This window comes from Trachinotus anak, unplaced genomic scaffold, assembly GCF_046630095.1.
Source record: "Trachinotus anak isolate AG129_WGS33_773 ecotype Australia unplaced genomic scaffold, CSIRO_AGI_Tana_v1 ptg000008l, whole genome shotgun sequence".
Classification (NCBI taxonomy): Eukaryota; Metazoa; Chordata; class Actinopteri; order Carangiformes; family Carangidae; genus Trachinotus; species Trachinotus anak.
In genome coordinates, this window is record NW_027273859.1 from 838,092 (window position 1) to 858,304 (window position 20,213).

At 43.8% G+C, this 20,213-nt stretch overlaps 1 protein-coding gene, 1 long non-coding RNA gene and 1 pseudogene across 5 annotated transcripts in view; 1 reads left to right on the forward strand and 2 right to left on the reverse strand.

The window, feature by feature from the left end:
- The window catches only part of tjp2b (tight junction protein 2b (zona occludens 2)), a 64,265-nt gene extending 50,779 nt beyond the window's left edge, over nt 1–13,486 (reverse strand). The window contains exons 1-2 of one of the 4 annotated variants that reach the window (XM_071481750.1): nt 12,835–13,486; nt 12,383–12,489 (exon numbers count right to left, since the gene is read on the reverse strand). Coding sequence is in view for 2 of the 4 variants with exons in the window: in XM_071481748.1 (XP_071337849.1) it covers nt 12,835–12,894 (60 nt within the window). In the remaining 2 variants the exon portion in view is untranslated. The remainder of the gene's footprint in view (nt 1–12,382; nt 12,490–12,834) is intronic. The other 3 variants (XM_071481754.1, XM_071481748.1, XM_071481753.1) reach the window with 3 other exon arrangements.
- Nucleotides 4,826–12,376, reverse strand: LOC139623504 (uncharacterized). Its single transcript, XR_011691532.1, has 3 exons — nt 10,545–12,376; nt 7,795–10,513; nt 4,826–7,457 (listed from the first exon to the last, which is right to left on the reverse strand). It is a non-coding gene; the product is annotated as an uncharacterized lncRNA (long non-coding RNA).
- Nucleotides 13,487–14,197: 711 nt separating the features above from the next.
- LOC139624758 (general transcription factor II-I repeat domain-containing protein 2-like) lies at nt 14,198–19,570 on the forward strand (annotated as a pseudogene).
- Nucleotides 19,571–20,213: the final 643 nt, after the last annotated feature.

Below are 20,213 nucleotides of genomic sequence, written 5' to 3' on the forward strand. Positions count from 1 at the left end.
TGATGGAGGAGGAGTAGGAGGAGGAGGCATCTGTGCTATTAGTCACATTGGTTTATTGTTACTGAGGTTGTTTCTGCTCATTTAAATAAACTAACATGAAGACTGAGATGATGACAACAGTAACACAACACTGTCCTCACAGTGACACAACCCTGTCCTTACATTAACACAACTCTGTCCCCACAGTAACACAGTCCTCATAGGACAGTGTCCTTGATCTCCTCCCCCCACCCCCTCTTTTTATCTTCTCCTAAACCCAACCGGTCGAGGCAGACGGCCGCCCACCCTGAGCCCGGTTCTGTTGGAGGTTTCTTCCTGTTAAAAGGGAGTTTTTCCTCCCCCCTGTCGCCAAGCACTTGCTCGTTGTGGGAACTGTTGGGTTCTTCTCTGTAACAAAGTAAGGTCTTGACCTTACCCTGTAAAGTGCCTTGAGATAATGTATATTATGATTTGGCGCTATACAAATAAAATTGAATTGAATTGAACTTAGTCTGAACCGAGGCTTTAATTGTCTTCTGATCTGGACCAGGTCCAGGTCTTCAGTCCAGACCTCCTGTGGAGAAAGCTCTGAACCAGTGGTTGTTGGTCCACATCTGACCATGTGACAGGACACTTTTTAGTTCAGGATTGAACTGAGAGCACAGGAAGATCAGGTCTTTGTGTCTGATCAGCTGTTGACTCTTTACTTTAACTCTTCCTGTTTCTGACCAGGTTTCTGATCCTACAGCTGTTGTCGCAGATCTTTGTCTCGGTGAGAGGTCAAAAAAAAAAAAGTAAATGACTGGAGAACATTTCAAAGATCATTTGATTTTTAAGCATTTAAAAACTGTATTCATACTTTTGTTATTATTTTACATTATAATTAGATCTTTTCACTCATAATTCTACTGTTGTGTTAATGATTTGTTGCACAACCCACCAGTGGGCCCCGGGCCACAGGTTGGGAACGCCTGCTCTAAAAGATGAGAAATGACTTTTCATGACTGCTAACACAGAAAGTATTTGAGGTTTTGAATCAGTATGGAGATGATGACAGATGTTTAATTCACACTGAGAAGCTGTGGCCTCACTGTGTAATTGTGTTAGTCTGCTTCACTGAAGCACAGGACTCACAGGACACACACTCATTTGTGTGAAAGCAGCTCAAGCTCATTCATGTGTTCACAACATGACTATAAATACACACACACATATACACACATATATACACACACACACACACACACACATGTTTGTGTTAATGCATCTGTTTCCTGTGTGAACATGTCGCAGACTCAGAACCACTTCAGTCCTGATCACACTCCAGGACCAGGATCAGAACACATATGGACACGAGGACGTGCACATGCATGTACACACTACTATAGAAAACATGATGGGACCTAACAGGAAGAAGAACTGCTCTGAAAACAGGACCAGGATTGAGGATGGACAAGACAGGAGAGTCACTGTGGACAGTCTTTGAGTGGGCTGTCCTCATAGGTCCTGGACCATGGTCCAGGGGTCCATGTGCACCATCACTGACTTGGGCAGATGACCACAGTGATGTCATCTGGACCGTCGCCACCGCACATATGTGGAAAACATGAACCACGAGTGTGTCCTGTGAGCTAGACTCAGATCCTGTTACACAGACTGAGGGTGAGTTCACATCCTGCCCAGGACTCAGCCAATAGGATCAGGGGCTTTAACTGTGCTGTAGGTGACCCCAGAGTTGTGTTGTTGTTGTGACACAAACTGAAGCTCAGAGCTGCTCTGTGTTAAACTCTACAGGGACGACACTGTCCTCAGCTCTGAAGATCAGCACCTGCCCCCACTGTGGCGGGGGGGGGGGGGGGGGGGGGGCACTTGATCCATGAGGACTGAGAGTCCGTGTCTGTATCATCTATTGTCCTCATCATGATGTCAGACATATCTGCGGGTGGGGGGCAAGCTGAACAAAGGAGCCTTTGCCTGGACATTAACAATAAAACTGGTCTGAGAAAACACAACAGTCCACCTCAGTTTATCCTGCAGGGGGCGCTGCACTTACTTGATCAAAGACATCACAGACCACTGGGTCCCACACCATAGGGCACAACCCCCCCAGTGTAGACCTGTCCACACCTGAACACACCTGTGCCCGTGGGCTGCAGGACAAACCTTCTGTTAACCTGCTGAGGTCTGATGAAGGTAAATCACCAGTCACTCAGACAGTTTAAGTCACTATGAGGTCACTGTGAGGTTATCACAGCTGCACTGAACCAGGCCACGACAGCTGATCAGTAACAGTATCCATCACTGATCAGCTGATCACTCAGTCAAATCCTCCTTGTACATAACTGAAGATGTTTGTCCTTCTCAGGCTCCTGTAGCTGTTGGAGGTACCTCCTGATGACTGAGCCAGGGTGGAGGGGTGCAGCTGCATGTGTGTGTGTGTGTGTGTGTGTGTGTGCGTGCGTGGTTTAGCATCTATACACAGACATGACAACATGTGACAGGTGTGATCAAATGTATTGTTGAACACAGGTGACTGAACTCTCATCTGACAGATGTTCATTCTCCTACAGTTAATAGACAGTATGAACACACAGAGTGTGTGTGTTTGTTGTGTGACCTGACTGTGACAGTGTTAAAGGTTTTAACATATGAAGAGTTTAGATAAAATAATGTTTTTAGTTTCGGTTAAAATCAGGGTCCAGTTCAAGTTCAACACATTCAACAAACATCCTGTGTGTGTGTGTGTGTGTGTGTGTGTGTGTGTGTGTGTGTGTGTGTGTGTGTGTGTGTGTGTGTGTGTGTGTGTGTGTGTACACTTGTACTTGCTACATAGTAAGGACCAAAAACAGTATTTTTCTAACAGAGTGAGGACATTTTGGGAAAGTGAGGACATTTTTTCAGACACCTTCAAATCACATTTTGAGGGTTAAGACTTGGTTTTAGAGTTATGGTTAGAATTAGGTTTAGGTTAAGGTTAGGTTAGGTAAAAAAACGCATTTAGTGTTAGTTAGGGTTAGGCACGCAGTTGTGATGGTTAAGGTTAGGGTAAGGGGTTAGGGAATGCATTATGTCAATGAGTGTCCTCACAAAGATAGAAGTTGAAGTACAAGTATATGTGTGTGTGTGTGTGTGTGTGTGTGTGTGTGTGTGTGTGTTTCCTGTCAGTGAACACTATCTATGGAATGACAGGAAGAGGGAGTGAAGGTTTACAGACTGCTTCCTTTTCCCCGAGTCCACATCACCACACCCTGAGTCCTGAGGCCAAGACCAGACCACAAGCACTGAACCACAACAAACACACACAGTCCTGCAACTGCTGCCTGAGGCCTCCATGATCATCATCATCATCATCATCATCAGAGTAAGCTCAGCTGTCTGCTGTGTGTGTGTGTGTGTATGTGTGTGTGTGTGAGATATGTAAATAAGGGACTGATGAGTCATGTTGTTCTCACAGCTCATCCCACTGTCAGGGTTAACACACCTGTTCAGCTGCTGTGGTGACAAACAAACTGTACAAGTGGTTCCTTCAACATGACTCAACACAAGATTAAACAACACATCACACACTACACAACAGATCTGATGAAGATGATGTTTTTATAGTACAAACAGGTGTCCATCTCACAGCTGTACAGATGTTGACAGAGTGGACCTCACAGCTGAACAGATGTTGATAGTGTGTGGACCTCACAGGTACACAGATGTTGACAGTGTGGACCCCACAGCTATACAGATATTGGCAGTGTGTGGACCTCACAGGTGTACAGATGTTGACAGTGTGGACCTCACAGCTTTACAGATGTTGTCAGTATGTGGACCTCACAGCTGTACAGATGTTGACAGTGTGGACCATACAGCTGTACAGATGTTGACAGTGTGTGGGCCTCACAGCTGTACAGATGTTGACTGTGAACCTCACAGCTGCACAGATGATGACAATGTGTGAACCTCACAGCGGTACAGATGACAATGTGTGAACCTCACAACTGTACAGATGTTGTCAGTATGTGGATCTCACAGCTGTACAGATGTTGACAGTGTAAACAGAGAGGGACCAGGCTGACACAGACATCCCCACAGAAATATCTGTTATAAGATAACATCTGGATCAGTGTCCTGTAGATGACAGTGAAATTTATTTTAAAAACACAGATGCAGGTGGAATAAGCAGCAGCTGACAGTAGAAGCTTCAGCTCTGACTGAGCTGCCACAGACATCACAGACATGAATAACTGTGAAGTGAGAGTGAGTGAGTGAGAGTGTGTGTGTGTGTGTGTGTGTGTGTGTGTGTGTGTGTGTGTGTGTGTGTCCTGGTCCTAACTCACTGAGTTTATTTATTATTCATCTGGTTCACTGCAGAAGTCAGAGCCTCATCCTGTCGTGACTCTGATGTTGATCTGAGAGCAGCAGAAATCAAACAGTGTAATTACTGGGAAATAACAGTAAAAACTGTGTGTGTGTGTGTGTGTGTGTGTGTGTGACAGAGAGACAGTGATATCTGTGAAGTCTGTCTCTTAGTCTTTCAATTGATATATCAGAAGCAGAGGCAGCAGTGTCCACAGCTCGTCAGCGTGTGACTGTATCAGTGTGTGACTGTCATTGTATCAGTGTGACTGTATCAGTGTGTGACTGTGTCAGTGTGTTAGTGTATCAGTGTGTTATTGTATCAGTGCATGACTGTATCAGTGTGTGACTGTATCAGTATGTTATTGTATCAGTGTGTGAAGCTGCTCTAAGGTCAGACACACAACAACAGCTCCACTCACTCCTGGAAACCTGGTGCCACATCCATGAACTAGACTCTGTAATGAATAGCGCTCCTCTGCGTTAGATATAGTGGCTCCTTTTAAAACTGAACAAATCTACTCTGTCAAACTTCACTTTATATCAATGACTCTATCCACAGATTCAGGCCACAGAGTAGGAAGACAGAGACTTCATGGAGCTTTAATCAGTCTGAGTGAAATGATGAAGGATGTTAGGATGAAAACTTCACCAACCTTCAGCTGACAAAACAAAATCAAACATGCCTCTCCCACTGCTCCACAGGTCCTGGTCTTCTCTGACACCAATCACAATGTCATCATCATCATCATCATCATCATCCTCATCAAGTGTTCCCTGCATTACTACTCTGTACTAATTTTCTCCCATTTCCTTAGAGGACGTCACTAAGTTGTTGCACATAATTAAGTCTTCATCTGGTTTCCTTCACATTCTTCACTCTTCCCCCTATTTAAACTATGATCAACCTCTCTTTCACCTGGCTCCTTAGACAGGTTAAACCCACTATAGTTCAACCTCTGTTGAAAAAAACTAATCCAGACCCCACCCTCCAATGTGAATTACTGCCTTTCAGTCAGGTTTTCATAAATTACATGCAACAGAAACAGCTCTTATTAAAGTCACATCATGATGGTGGCTGCAGACGATGAGAGATGCCAATTTCTCATGTTAAGATAAGATGTACCTTTGTTGATCCCCATAAAGGACATTCAAATTAACACAGCAGCACAAAAGAGTATCAGTTCAGTGCAGAGGGAATCTGAGATAAATGTGATAAAATAGAAATACTATGTAAACCTTCCACCATGGATTTTAATGAATAGTCTAAACCAGCTGGTGGGTATCTGGGTCTGCCTCAGACTGGTTCTCATCCTGTTTTTCAGTCTCTGTGGGTCAGTTCAGGTCAGACACAGCTTCTCTGTCAGGTGGTGTCCCGCGTGATTTTGTTTTGGGTCTCCTGTTCTTCTCATTTATATGTCATCTTAAATGAACCCCGCTGAATCCTGTCTTCAGTCATCATTCCAAACATCACACAGTCGATTGGGTCATTAGGTCTTTGTCTTCAGTCCTGGGGTGATCTGTCTGTTGATAATCACCTCAGTTTACCAGCTCCTGATGTTTCCAGTTGAGGAACATTAAGATCTGTGGTGACTGAAGTTCAGATTATCGTGACACTGTTTTTACCAGTTTGAATCAAACATCTTTGAACGTCTCCAAACTGTAGTTATCTGTTATCCTCTCTCTCAGCATCCTAACCTTCAGAGCCCTGCATGCACAAACACCCCAGTATGTTACTGACCTCCTCGGCCAATCGGGTTCTTAGTTTAAAACCTGAGGTGACTGAACCACTCTCCACTGATCATCATGATCCACAGACATGATCCTGTTAAGTCTTTGTGAAGCAGCCGAAAACCTTTTTATTCTGGTTAGTCAGTCTGAACACCTGCTCCTTTTTATTTTAATGATTTTGATCATATATATTTTTTTTTTATCTTATCTTATTTTATCTTATTTTATTTTCTTATTTCTTCATCTGTCTGGAACTTATTCTGCTTTTTATTGATGTGAAGTATTTTGTGATTTTGTGTCTGAAAGGTTCTGAATAAATAAACTTATTTACTTATTTGTGTTCAATACATGAGAGCAGTAAAAGCTCTCTCTCACTCTCACACACGCACACACACAAAACTGGCCTATTCTCTAAGACACTAGGCAAATGCAGCATCGCCCACATTCAAATGTCCACACAAAGGCAGTACAGTGCAATCCCACTATGTACAACAGCTGAATAGACACATATTTATTATTCATACAACAGCTGCAATTATTACGTATATGTTTGTTAGTCATCAACACCTGGTTCCCTTGACAAACAGCCAATAGGATTTCTCCAGTGTGTTTTGGAGAAAATGACCAACAGTTTCTGGTGCTGACAGATTTTGTTCAGCAGGATAATCTTCACTAATGACACCACTTTATGATGTTTGAAGCCTAAATACAGTCAGCAGCAGTAAAAAGTAAAAGGCTATAAACCAACTACACCATGGTCACATGAATTCACCATCACCACCACTAAACTTTAACTTGTAGTATGATTTAGCTCTGAGCTCTTCTACGAAAGCTTTTCCTCTGACAAAGTTAGTAACAGTTTGTTAGAGCAAGAGTAGAAACACAACAAGGCTGTAAAGGTGGACTGGTGAGTAGATCGGTTTTCATGTTGGACTGATGACATTTAATGTCCCGACAATCTCTGTAGTCTCATTTAGACACTTATTAGCAAGCGGCCTTTTTTAACAGACGGAAAAGCTTCAAGAGGTTTGGATTGGGGGATTTACTGACAGCTTTGATTTGAGGGAATCAAACCTGAAAATGTCTTGAGCTGGTGTTAAACACAGACTGATTTCAGTCATCAACCAGAAACACAATCAAACAACCAGAGACTCAGGACTGGGGAACAGGAAGTGACAACATGGTAGGTGAGGATTTAGGTCTCATTCCTGCAGAACTCAAGGCTCTTTTATCCTGTAACAGGTTGATCAGAAGAAGCTACTCTGTTCAGGACTAATTCAGAGTCCAGATGAATGATTCTGTGATGACGAGAATCAAAGTGATGAGGGTTGACTCTGGGTTGATTATCGATTACCTTCAGCTTCTTGTCTGACCTGCAGGTGTCTGCAGCAGTGTGGTCAGTCCTGGGTCAACGACATGTTTGAACACTTTAAAAATCACAACATGTGCTGAACTAAAAACACAGCGGCATATTCTCCAAGATAATCGTATGATCCCATTTGACAAAATGGTAGAACTTTATGGCATTGACAAAAACAAATACCTAGAATATCTTCAGCTAAAATCCATAATTCAAGCTTGGTTTAACACCAAGCAATTAGGCCTAGAACTCCCACCAACAATAGCAAACTTTTTAAAACTTCCATCCCAAAAACTACTCTCTTGAATTTATGTAAGATTAGCAGAATCGGAATCAACTCTCTTGCTCCCAACTCTCAAATGGGGAAAAGACTTACTCACCAACCCAGACTCCAATTTCTGGACAAACACCTTTAGCATGACTCAAAACTCCAACCTACAGCTGATACAGGACAAAATTCTCCACAAAGCCTCCAACAGAACCGGGCTCAGAGTGGGCGGCCATCTGCCTCGACCGGTTGGGTTTAGGAGGAGAAAGGGGGGGTGGGGGGAGGGGAGGAGAGGAGAGGAGAGAGGAGAAAAGAGAGAGAGAGTGTCCAGGAACAGCTGTATGGGTAATGGTGTTATCAATAATAATGACAGATAGATCATGTTTCCTTGGAGAGGATGTCTGCCTGTAAGGAAAATCAATTAACAGAATTCGAACACATCTGGACTCCAATAATTAATCTCATTACGTAGTGTTGTTGGGGGTGGTGGGGCTCTGCATGCCTCGCCTGCCCTTGTTGCTCCCCTGTACCACACACCACGTTCCACATGACACTAGGGCTCTGAGGGGCAGTGCGGGGATGGGGCAGGTTGGGGTGCAGGACTGGCCACCGGCCCTGCTATTGTCATCACGCTCCTCCTCAATTTTAATTGCACGTTAGATATCATACGACATTTGGGCCTTGGGGGTAGGGCAGGTGAGACTCTGCCGTCTACTAGCGGTGGGGCGCCCATGCCCCTCCCCCAATTTTATTGCACACACCCAACTCACTCAGTCACACATGCACATCCACACATACACACATCCTTGCACTGTGGGCTGTTGCCTCTGTACCCCCCCTGCAGAATCCCCTTTTGGTTGGGAACATGGCTGTCGTGGGGGCATGCTGCCTCAGGTCCTCGGGCCCTGGGGGCAGCTGTGGCCTGGTTTCCAGCTGCTTGTACCTTTGGTCTTGGGAGGGCGGTGTTACTGCAGCCCCCAGATCAACTACCCACCCAACTACCCATATGGGTAGTTACTGTTAATGTTACTATGGTTGTTTTGCTGTTGCTGTTGTTGTTTTTCTCTGTCTCTCCACCCCCTTATTTCTTTTTCCCCATATTCTCTCTGTTTTCCTCTTCCTGTCCACTCTCATTTCTAATGCGGTCCGGTTGTCTTAATAAAGTTAAAATATGCGGCAGGAAGAGTATCCCATACTCCTCCTCCACAGAGTAAATCTGCCCCAATAACACAAGGCATCCAAGCCACTCATACTGCTTTCCTATGGTACAGGGACAGGACACAAAAAAACAAAAATAATAATAATAATAATAATAACACAGTGGCCCCTTCCACTCATGTAACACTGAGTCCTTCATTAACTCGTTAGACTTTATTTGACTTGTGAGGCAAATTAATTATCAGCTGATAATAAACCACAAGCTACCTGATGCTGAGGAAACTTCCAGACCAGGTGTCATGAAGAGAAGAGAGTGAGGGGACCTGAGAGTGTTCGTGACTGACACTGGAGCCAAACAGCTGAGCTCAACTATGCTAAGTGGCTCCACATGAAGCTGCATGAGTGGGCTGAGACTGAATACCAGCACTGTCCCAGAAAAGACTTGTCAGGTCAGCTGCAGCTTTCAGAGATGAGCTGTGTGTGTGTCTGAGGACATGATTCATTTACACACTGCTTCATGGGACCAGCCTGAACTCAACGCAGCATTTTCGTATTCACCAGATAAATAACAAACCAGAAAAGTGCCCAGTCAATAAATAAACGCTCTGTTCTCATGGTGGTGGAAATGGTGAAACTACAGCCTGACACACTTTGATCGGGTTGTTTTCCATTTTTCTCAGAGACAGATGAGAACGCTGCCTTCAGTTTCAGTTCTTAGTGTCATTACTGAAATACGTTTAGCCTAGCTTAGCATGCAGGCAGGATATAGGAAATGAATAATAAACCTTCCAACAGCTTTAAGATGTTTCTGTGAACTAACTGTTGTATCAGCATCAAAACATTGCCTGTCTCCCTCTGTCACTTCATGTGTGCACAGGCCACATACTCATTTCATGTTTGTATGACACCAGGCTGTGAATGCTGCTTAAAGTCTTGCACACATGTACAGACCAGTGAGACATCAAATGTGGTCTTCCCTGAAGTTAGCTTGGGTTTCAGCAGTGCACCACGCCCTTAGCCTCTGAACCTATTCCCCAGCCAGAGGGCAGTGCCAGCAAACACACAGGGAGGGAGACTCACAGGAATGTTATCAGTCAGACACTCCCAGCAGCTCCCAGTGGTCAGGGAATATCTGGGATCTCTCAGCTTTAAAGAGGGCGTTAACACCAGCTCAGTCCTCAGTCAGGTCTCTGGAGACTCTGGAACATTTAGGTAACACACTGAGAACCTCAGGACGTGGTTGAGCCTCCTGCTTACACATCAATCACAGGTATAATTAGAAATACAGACACCTGGATAAAAAGGTCCAAACCCAGGTTAGTGATTCCATCAATGTCCAGGGAACAGCAGGTCCTTCATGATGTCACATTAAACATCACTGGTGACGCACAATGAGGAATGAAGATACATGAAAAATGATGAGGATGGTCCAGACATTCACAACCACAGGAACACAGAGACAGAGGGAACCCTGAACATCATGACCTCTGTCCACTGTCACATGATCATCATGACCTCAGTCCACAGTCACATGACCATCATGACTGACTGGTGACTGACTGACTAATAACTGACTGATTACTGACTGACTGATGACTGATGAACTGTAACTGATTAGAGTGCAGAATCAGTGACTGACTGACTGACTGACTGATGGCTGACTGACTGACTGACTGATTGATGACTGACTGATGACTGACTGACTGACTGACTGACTGATGACTGACTTAGTGTTGCACGGTGTACTGATACTAGAAAGGTATCATGATACCTTGATGCAAAAAACAGTACGATATCCCATTTTTAAGTATCGGTACTTTATTAAAATAAGAGACACATGTCCTGTATATGCGTGCAGCGCACTGCTTTCACTCTCTTTCATGGTCCTTGCACACGTAGGCTAGTGGGCGTGGCAACCATTTTTCCTGTCATGCAGCGGGCAGGCACCTCTCACAGGCACCAGTGAGTGAGGCCAGAGACAGAGACAGCAGACATGAGTACAAGCACAGGATCCCTTGCCGATAGTCCTCGGCTTGTTGATGAAACTGATGGGTGAAGTGAAAGCTGTAAGCATTTCAGATTCAGGGTGGACTGTAAAGGAAAGCCCACAGACACCATGAGGCCTGTAAAACATGTTTCAGAGCCATTCAAACAAAGGACGGTAACACGTCAAACTTGGCTAAACATCTAGCAGACAAACGTGACGACCTTTACAAAGATTTGAAAGACCGACAGGTTAGTGAATGTGACAGAAAACATAATTACATCACCCCCAAGCTCATGACCTCAGTTGCAGGCTAGAAGTGAAACAAGTTATCTGTAATAAGCAAACTTTTTTTAATCACTGAATTTTGACAAAGCAATTAGCCTACGACAATAATTAGCCTAGGTTCTCCCAATGTGCTTAACGTGATACAAATATTCTCGCTGATCACATTAATTTTACCATAACTTGCAAATTATCTATTGAGTATTCAAACAGTGCTGGTAATGTTTATCATGGCATGTAGGCTACAATTTGTCAATAATTCTTTTTTAGACATAGGACACCCAGTAGAGCCAGAATGCCGAAGTTGAGTCAAATTAAAAGCGGCAGTAATTATGTGGTAGTAAATATAGGCTAAAGTTATCAAAGAAATCCAATAAACTCAGTTTTATGACGACTGACTGATGACTGATAACTGACTGACTGACTGATGACTGACACCATTGGCTCTATCAAAGTCACATCATCAGTGGGCATTTACAGTGAGACCTCAACAGTTGTCAGCTCCTGTATGACCTCAGAGAGTGGGTGGGGCCTTTATTGAGCTCAGGTCTTTATTTCTAATTTTCTCTTCGATGTGTATCAGCAGCAGCTCAGGTAAGTCCAGTCCTGACACACACTCAGCTCTCAGTGAATGACTGACACACACAGAGGACTAATCAAACTTAGTGGATGTTAGACCAGACCACTGATGTGGTGGCCCACCTGGATTAGTCCTGGTCCTCCTGAGCAGAGAGAAAACAAGAGAAAACCAGAGAAAACCAGAGGAAACAAGCGACAGAAAACCAGAGGAAACAAGCGACAGAAAACCAAAGAAAAACAGAGAAAAACAGAACTATCTCTGTCCCCTGAATCACAGCTGTGACACAATGAAACCTCATAACTCAACTGTGTGGAAAACAGCTCTGAAGGAACAGACTGAAGAAATATGACTGATCCCATAAACAACACACACACATAGCCCCCAGGATTTCCCTTGAAGGATGACCATTAATCTGAAAAGATCTGAAAAAATTCATCTTCCTCCTTCTGGGCATAACCAGCCAGACCAGGAGGAGCCTCAGGGTGGTATACGCAAACACACACACACAAACACACACACAACCAGTCAACTCTGACCAACAGCAGAGTTGTTATTGTCCCCTGTGTTCACACTGACATTATGTTCTTATTAAATATGTAATGATAATTTTCATTTAATCGAACTCGGTTCAAACTGTGAAACTTTGTCCATGTTCATAAAAGAGCAACACACACACCTCGTCTGATTACTTACAGTGACCTTCTAATCTCAGAGAACACACTGGTCAGGATCAGGATCACAGCTGGGTCTCAGACCAACATTGGGCTTTGGCCAAAGTTCCTCCAGTTTCAGGCTGAGAACTGGAACCAGTAGCAGAGTAAATACTGGTTCTAATAACAGGCTTTTCTATTGGCTCCCCTGAAGCACAACAGGTGAAGTGAAGTGCTCACTATTGGCCGGAACATGTACACCTCACACACACACACACACACACACAGTTCACTTCGACAAACACACGCTCGCGCACACACACTTCATTTCGACTCTCGCTCTCTCTCTCTCACTCACACTCACACACACACACACACACACACACACACACACTTGCTCTCAACAGCCGTCATTAGCAGAGCCGTGTTCTAACTATGGCGGAGTTGTTACCAAACGTGACGTCGCTCATGTCAAACACAAACAGTGACACTTACTCCGACAGCCTCGCTCCTGCTCGGGTAAGAGGCCAGTCTTCCTCCGCCTTTCACCGGCATCCTGGTGCTTGTACTCGGCTGAGCGGGCTGTGTCGTCGTGGTGAGACCTGGAGAGGATCGAGTTCAGGCGGTGGCTACTCTCTGAAATGAAACATATCTCCGCCCTCGCTGCTTGTGTTCCTACGGGCGGACAGCCTACTGGAGCCGAGGGCAGAAAGAGGGAGGTCCGTCCGAGCAGACCAACAACTGCCAGCCTCACTACGACAGCACGACGATCACAGAGACTCACGTTTCCTGTTTCCTTCATGGGAACAGTGTGTTACTGTGGAGGTGGCAGTGAATCCATCAGATAGTCACAGCCGAGGATCTGGGCTAAACTAAACCTCCACGCGCGGCAGACTGTTTCCTTAAAGTGCCGGACTCTCTGAACCTCAGATGCACGAACGTGGCTCCTGCTGAATCCACGGCGTGAACTAGGTCTCTGTTGCTCCTCTTCTCGTCCTTCCTGTCAATCACACCAGAGAACCGACCGTGGATTCTGTCTCATCATGGTGGGACGTCGTCAGCAGCAGAGCTCCGGAGACAGAGAACAGTCCGGTTCATTGACTCTGCTGGAGAGATGCTGACCTGGGACTTGATTGTTCTTGTGGAGCTGTTGTTGTTTTTGTTCCTATTCTTCAAGTGATGGTGAAATAATTCACTGTTGGATTTCACTTTCTGTTTCCTTGTGTTGACTTTATTCATGATCAATAAATTGAGGTGTTGACTCAGAGGTTCTGGGCTGTATGTGAAGAACTCATTGGACTGGATGGATCCTGTCTCTGTTATGAAGGATGAAATGTGACTGTATCTATAACTACTATATCTATTTCTTTATGATTCCTAAACAGATGAGGGAAAAGACTAAAGACAGTATATTTACACTGTGCTATTTTAAGTCCATGAGGATGAACTGTACAGCTTTCACAGTATAACACTTTGCCCTGTCAGAAATCTGTTACATTCTAAACACCGAAAAACTATGGTAATGGTGGATTTCTACTTAATCTTCATCACCACCAATAAATATTGATTAAAATACGGTATTATGTTATTTCTTTGTCCACTGGACAGAATCTGAATGTGAGAAACATCTAATAGTAAAAATGACATTAAATAGTCTTAGGAGATGTTTTTTCAACAATGAATGCTTAACTTAGAAACATTTCATATATTTTAACAAAATTACTGAAAAAAAACCAAGGAAGTAGTCCATAGTGGTTGGTTCAGTTCATTTGCATTAGTAATGCATTTAAAAATGCATTGCTTTGACATCACAACAGTAAAAATAAAACTATTGATTCAAAAAGATTAAGAAACAGAGATGGACTCCAACCTAAATATCCCACAAACACATGGGCCAAAGGCCTGTTCTATACTGCATGTGTAAGTGTTTAATGCATAGGTGCCAAATTTGGCCCGCAGTGTAATTATATTTGGCCCGCGAGGCAATACCAAATGACTACTAGAGCTGGCCCGCCGGTATTATACAGCGCATGTACTGCTAATACTACAAATCCCAGAATGCACTGCCCGTGTTTTGGCACGTCAATCAGTACAGGACCCATATACACCCTCTCCTCTGTTGACAGTAGTCATGAAGACCTCATGCCGCTATTGGCACCGTGCCATCCGTCCCAAAAATTGCGAAAAGAAAGGCAGAAAACAGGAGCTTTCTGGACAGGTGGGAGGCAGAATATCTGTTTACATATGTAAAAGACAGACCTGTTTGTCTTGTATGTGGTGCCACCGTGGCTATAACCAAAGAGTACAACATTAGAAGACACTATGAAACGAAACACTACGACAAGTACAAGAACATGGACATGACTCAAAGGCACCAGAAAGTAGAGGAGATGAAAAGAAGTTTGGTTTCACAACAGACTATGTTCAAAAAAGCAATCTCACAAAGTGAGGCTGCTGTAAAGGCAAGTTTTGTTGTGGCAGTAGAGATCGCAAAATGAGCCTGGCCCTTCAATGAGGGAGAGTTTGTGAAAAAGTGCATGATAAAAGTTTGTGACGTCATGTGCCCAGAGAAAAAAACAAGCATTTTCAAATGTGAGCCTGAGCAGAAACACAGTAGCTGATCACACATGTGATCTTACCACCAATCTATATGACCAGCTGACAGGAAAAGGAAAAGATTTCTTTGCATTCTCCCTTGCTGTGGATGAGAGCAGCGACACATCTGATACTCCCCAGCTGGCAGTCTTCATCCGTGGAGTGGACTCAAATATGTGTGTTACGGAGGAACTTTTGGGATTCAAATCAATGCATGGCACAACCACGGGAAAGGAAATCTTTGAAGAGGTTTCCAAATGTGTAACTGAAACAAGGGTGACTTGGGATAAACTCGTGGGATTAACGACAGATGGTGCACCAGCGATGTGCGGTCAAAAGAGTGGACTGGTGGGCAGGGTACGTGAGAAGATGCGGGAGGAGAACTGTGCGGGTGAGCTAACTGTTTATCACTGCATTATACATCAAGAAGCACTGTGTGGCAAAGCCCTAAAGATGGAACATGTTATGACCACAGTAATACGAGCAGTTAACTTTATAAGAGCCAAAGGTCTGAATCACCGCCAGTTCAAGTCTCTTTTGGAGGAGTGTGGTTCGGAATATGCAGGCGTGCCTTATCACACAGAGGTGAGATGGTTAAGCCAAGGAAAAGTACTGAACAGATGTTTCGAGCTCCATGAGGAAATATGACAGTTTCTGGAAAGCAAAGGGAAAGACACAGCAGAGCTCTGGGAGCAAAAGTTTCTGTGTGAGCTGGCCTTTATGTGTGACATCACGAGCCATCTCGATGCGCTGAACCTGCAGCTTCAAGGGCAGGAGTGTATCATCATAGACATGTACGCTGCAGTGAGGGCTTTTAAAACTAAATTGTGCCTGTGGGAGAATCAGATGCTGCAAGGAAACCTGGGCCATTTTCCCTACTGCCAAACAAAAACGCAGATCTCTACCGCTGTGTTCCCATGTGCACAGTTTTCTGAAAAACTCAGCGTGCTCAGCGCCGAGTTTACCCAGCGATTTGCCGACTTTGATGTCCAGAAATGTAGGTTTGAACTGCTCAGCAATCCGTTTGTAGTTGATGTGGAAAACGCACCTACCAACCTCCAAATGGAGCTGATTGAACTCCAGTGTACAGACACGCTGAAGTCAAAGTATGATGCTGTGGGTGCCGCACAGTTTCCACATTTCATCCCTGACACAATGCCTCAGCTCCGCACCCAAGCTGCTCAGATGCTCTCCATGTTCGGCAGCACTTATCTATGTGAGCAGCTGTTCTACTCCATGAAGATGACCAAAACATCTCACAGGAGTCATCTGACAGATGAACACCTCTGCTCGATCCTGAGGATTTCCTCAGCTCAGAGCCTGAGCCCAGATATTGATGAACTAGCATCCAAGAAGAGATGCCAGGTATCTGGCTTGAACACAGAGTAGATCAGTGTGTAGCAAACTCAGCTACAATTAAAGTTGTCTTTATGCACTTTTTCTTGCTAGTCCAAGGCATGGGCTTGAATGGTTGCACGTTCATTGAAGGATATTATTATTAGTCAATTGGTTTATTATTGTTATTTTATGTTTAAATTTATTATTAGCCTATGGAAAAAGATTACTGTTAAATTTTAATTTAAAGAAGGCTGCAAATAAAAAAAGAGGCATACGATTTTTATTTAAATTTTATTTAAGAAATGAATGCCATTGATGTGTTTTTTTATTTGAAATTCGATTTTGCATGTGTGCAATATTACGTTATATCAAGCTTTGCTTGTTCCATATTGTTTGAACTTGTTTGAGTCCATTTTTTCAATAAATATCAATGTTGGCCCGCAACTTTGTCCAAGTTTTAAATTTTGGCCCACTGTATATTTGAGTTTGACACCCCTGGTTTAATGCATTGATGTGATTTACTTCATGAAGTATCCCTTTAATTAACATATATAAAATGTATTGAATAGATACATATTTATAATGTTTGCTGGTGTGCGCACACATATAGGCAACATGGCCCCAGAAGCCGACTTCCAGCACTATAAAAGTGGGGCCAACTTCCAGCTTATCCTCTTTCCTTGAATGCCTCATAGTGTTCTGAGCGACAAGGATAGTGATGGTCTAACAGATGCATAGTTACATTCATAACTTACAATTTGTTTCAACCTCACTCTGACTGTTACAACAATCTAAATAGGATGACTCATACCAAAAAGGTCACAAGGAATAGAAGAACCTAATTCTCTGAACCTTGCTGGGCAACCAACATGCTGGTACTGAACAGGTCACATCGACTTTTGTAAATGTACATGGTGTAGGCCATGATGTTGCAGCACAGATGTCCCACAAGGGAACTCCCTTCAGTGCTGCCCATGAAGCAGCTACACTTCTGGTTGAGTGGGTTGTTATACCTGTAGGGACTGGAAAGTCCTTTTCTGCGTAAGCATGCGAAATGACATCAACCAACCAATGTGACAAACACTGCTTAGAAAGCGGCAAATTTTGTTTGACTTTCCATAGCAAATGAAAAGCCAAGAATGAAACCTTCTCAGAGGCTGAGTACGAGTTATATAAACACTCAAAGCCCTGACTGGACACAGGTTGAGCAACTCCTCCTGCTCTGCCTGCAAAGAGGAAGAAGGTTGAAACTGACCCACCCCCAGTACCTGGTTCATGGACTGGAGATTAGGCACTTTTGGCAAGAAGGCAGAATTAGGCCAAAGTGACACCACAGTGCTGTCTCCCCTCCACCATAAACAATCATCACTAATTGAGTGCACACAGCTTTCCAGCCTGTTTCACAGAGCGAAGAGCCAACAGAAAAACTGTCTTGAGAGACAGAACTTTCAAGTCTGCATTAGTAATAGGCTTATATGGGGCCCTCATGAGAGACTTTAATATAAGAGGCAAGTCCCAGCTTGGTGCTTGCAGGCTACAGCCTGGACACAAGCACTGAGCTTCCTTCAGAAACAGACACACTAAGGGATGTTGACCCAATGGCAGGCCATTGATCTCCCATGAAATGCCAATATGGCATGAGCATAAACCTTAACTGTACTTGCCGCCTAGCCATGGTCCAACTGACACTGCAGAAGGCACAGACAAGCTACAGGGTCAACATCCATGGCCAGACACTCCAAAAAGATTCTCCACCTCAAGGAGTAATTAAGTCATGTACATGAGGCCCTGGCATTGCTCAATATCTCACAGATTCCCCTGTCTAACCATTGAGAGGCAGATTTCCCAGTGGCCAGACCCACAGCTGCAGGGTGGTTGGGTACAGATGCCAAACATACCCGTCTACCTGTGATAGAAGGTTCGCTCAGGATGGCAGTTGCCACGGGTGATCCTGTATTAGCTGAATCAGGTCTGGAAACCAATGCCGCACCAGCCAGCATGGAGCAATCAGCAGAACTGTATAATGAGAGGGAGAAGGGGAAAGCATATAACAAGCCTTCCAGCCTCTCTTGTGACAGATCATCTATGTCTAAACTTCCCCCTGATCCCTGAGGAAGTACCATTCTAAGCCATGAGCACTGTCCTGCTTGGATGGCTCCCCAGCCTGTCTGTGATGCATCTGCTGTGATCATTTGTTTTCTGTGAGGAGGTTTTCCAGTGGGGTTCCACTGAAAAGGAAATCCCTCTCTCCCCAGGGAAGCAGGGCTCATATGCAAGACTGTGTGAACACACAGCCTCAACCTCCTGTGCTTCTTCGGATAGAAATGAAAAGAACTGAACCACTGCTGCATGGGACATGCCCTCAGCAAGCCCAGTGGAATTGTCACATATGCTGCTGCCATCAACCCCAGTAGTTTTTGAGCACAGTGAGCAGTCACCATCTTCCCTAGTTGGAAATAACTTAATAACTTACTCTCTGGGGAGAGAGATGTGCATTCATTGTGACAGAAGTAGAGACCAAGAAAGCCGTTGTTGAGGCTGAAGATTGCTCTTCTTCCAGTTCACTGTGAACCCTCTAGGGAGAGAGCACAAACCAACCAGTCATCCAGAGTATGAGGATCTTATGAGGATCTTGAGACCCTGTAGCTGAAGGGGGGCTAGTGCAGTGACACAATGCAAGCAAAGTTCCTTGGTGCCAGTGACAGGCCGAACCACAGAACCTGAAACTAAAAAACTCAGCTCTGGAAAGCAAAGTGGAGGAATGGTCTATTTTCTTCACAAATCAGCTGAAGCCTCTGAGGGACTCTTGACCCTTGTTTGAAGGCCAGCTTTGGCTTGTGGCAAGCCCACTGGACAGTTTCCTTCACTGCAATAGAGTGCTCAGCCGTATCCAGCACATCTTGTAAACCTATATGAAAAACCTGACCAGGCATCACTGGCAAATTCATCATTTCAGTTCTTATGACATCTGGTAAAAAGATCATGTGTCAGTTGTGTGTGAGCTGACAAAGGAGAGTCAATAAGGGCCTTGGAATACCTGATCCTCCATGCTCATTGTTTTCTGCAAGGCTGCCAGGATGATAACTAAGGCATTTCCCATCAAGCCGCATGCGCAGCAGCATTAAATGATTTAATACTTTTTTTTTTTCAATTTGGAAATATTGATAGTTATAAAATACAGTACAGTAAGAACAAGTTTACTCAAATATTCCCCAGTTTTTTAGTTTTTTTTTATATAAACAACCATCAACAAACACCCACATACCCACCCACCCCACCCACTCTAACATGGGGTACACTCACCTAGAGTAAAGGATGAGAGAAACAAAATAATTGAGTAAATTAGTTTAATAAAAATAAATAAATAAATACAAAAAGTTAAAAAAAAAATTTAAAAATTACAACGAGGTCACTTTTTGTCATGCCCAAGGTTGTGTGAGTACTTGTAAATATCTGTATATGCATATAAGCTGGATGTACATGGTATATTACATACACAATGAAAACAGTGTACCTGTATGAGTGTGCCCTCAGGAACTCTTTTAAAATCACCTGAAGAGGCATTTGAAAAACAAATACAACACCTGATTGATTCCATATCTGGACCCTCTCATATATATGAACTGGAGAGCAAAAATAAAATTGATAGGCATAGTAACTGGAAGAATCTACTAAGGAGTTAAGGGTATAGATTTAAGTTTACCTAAGTATGTCAAAACTGGACCTCAGATGGAAGAGAATTTGTCTCTGGACCCCCTAAGTGACTACTTAATCTTCTCTAACTGTATAAATTACATCAGGTCACTTTAACCATATGGACACTTTGAGTGGATTTCTTGATTTCCAATGTAATAGTATTCTTCTGCGTGCAAGCAATGTTGTAAAAGCAGTAATATCTTTATAATTTTTCCTTATTGGGGGATGTTTATTATCTATAACAC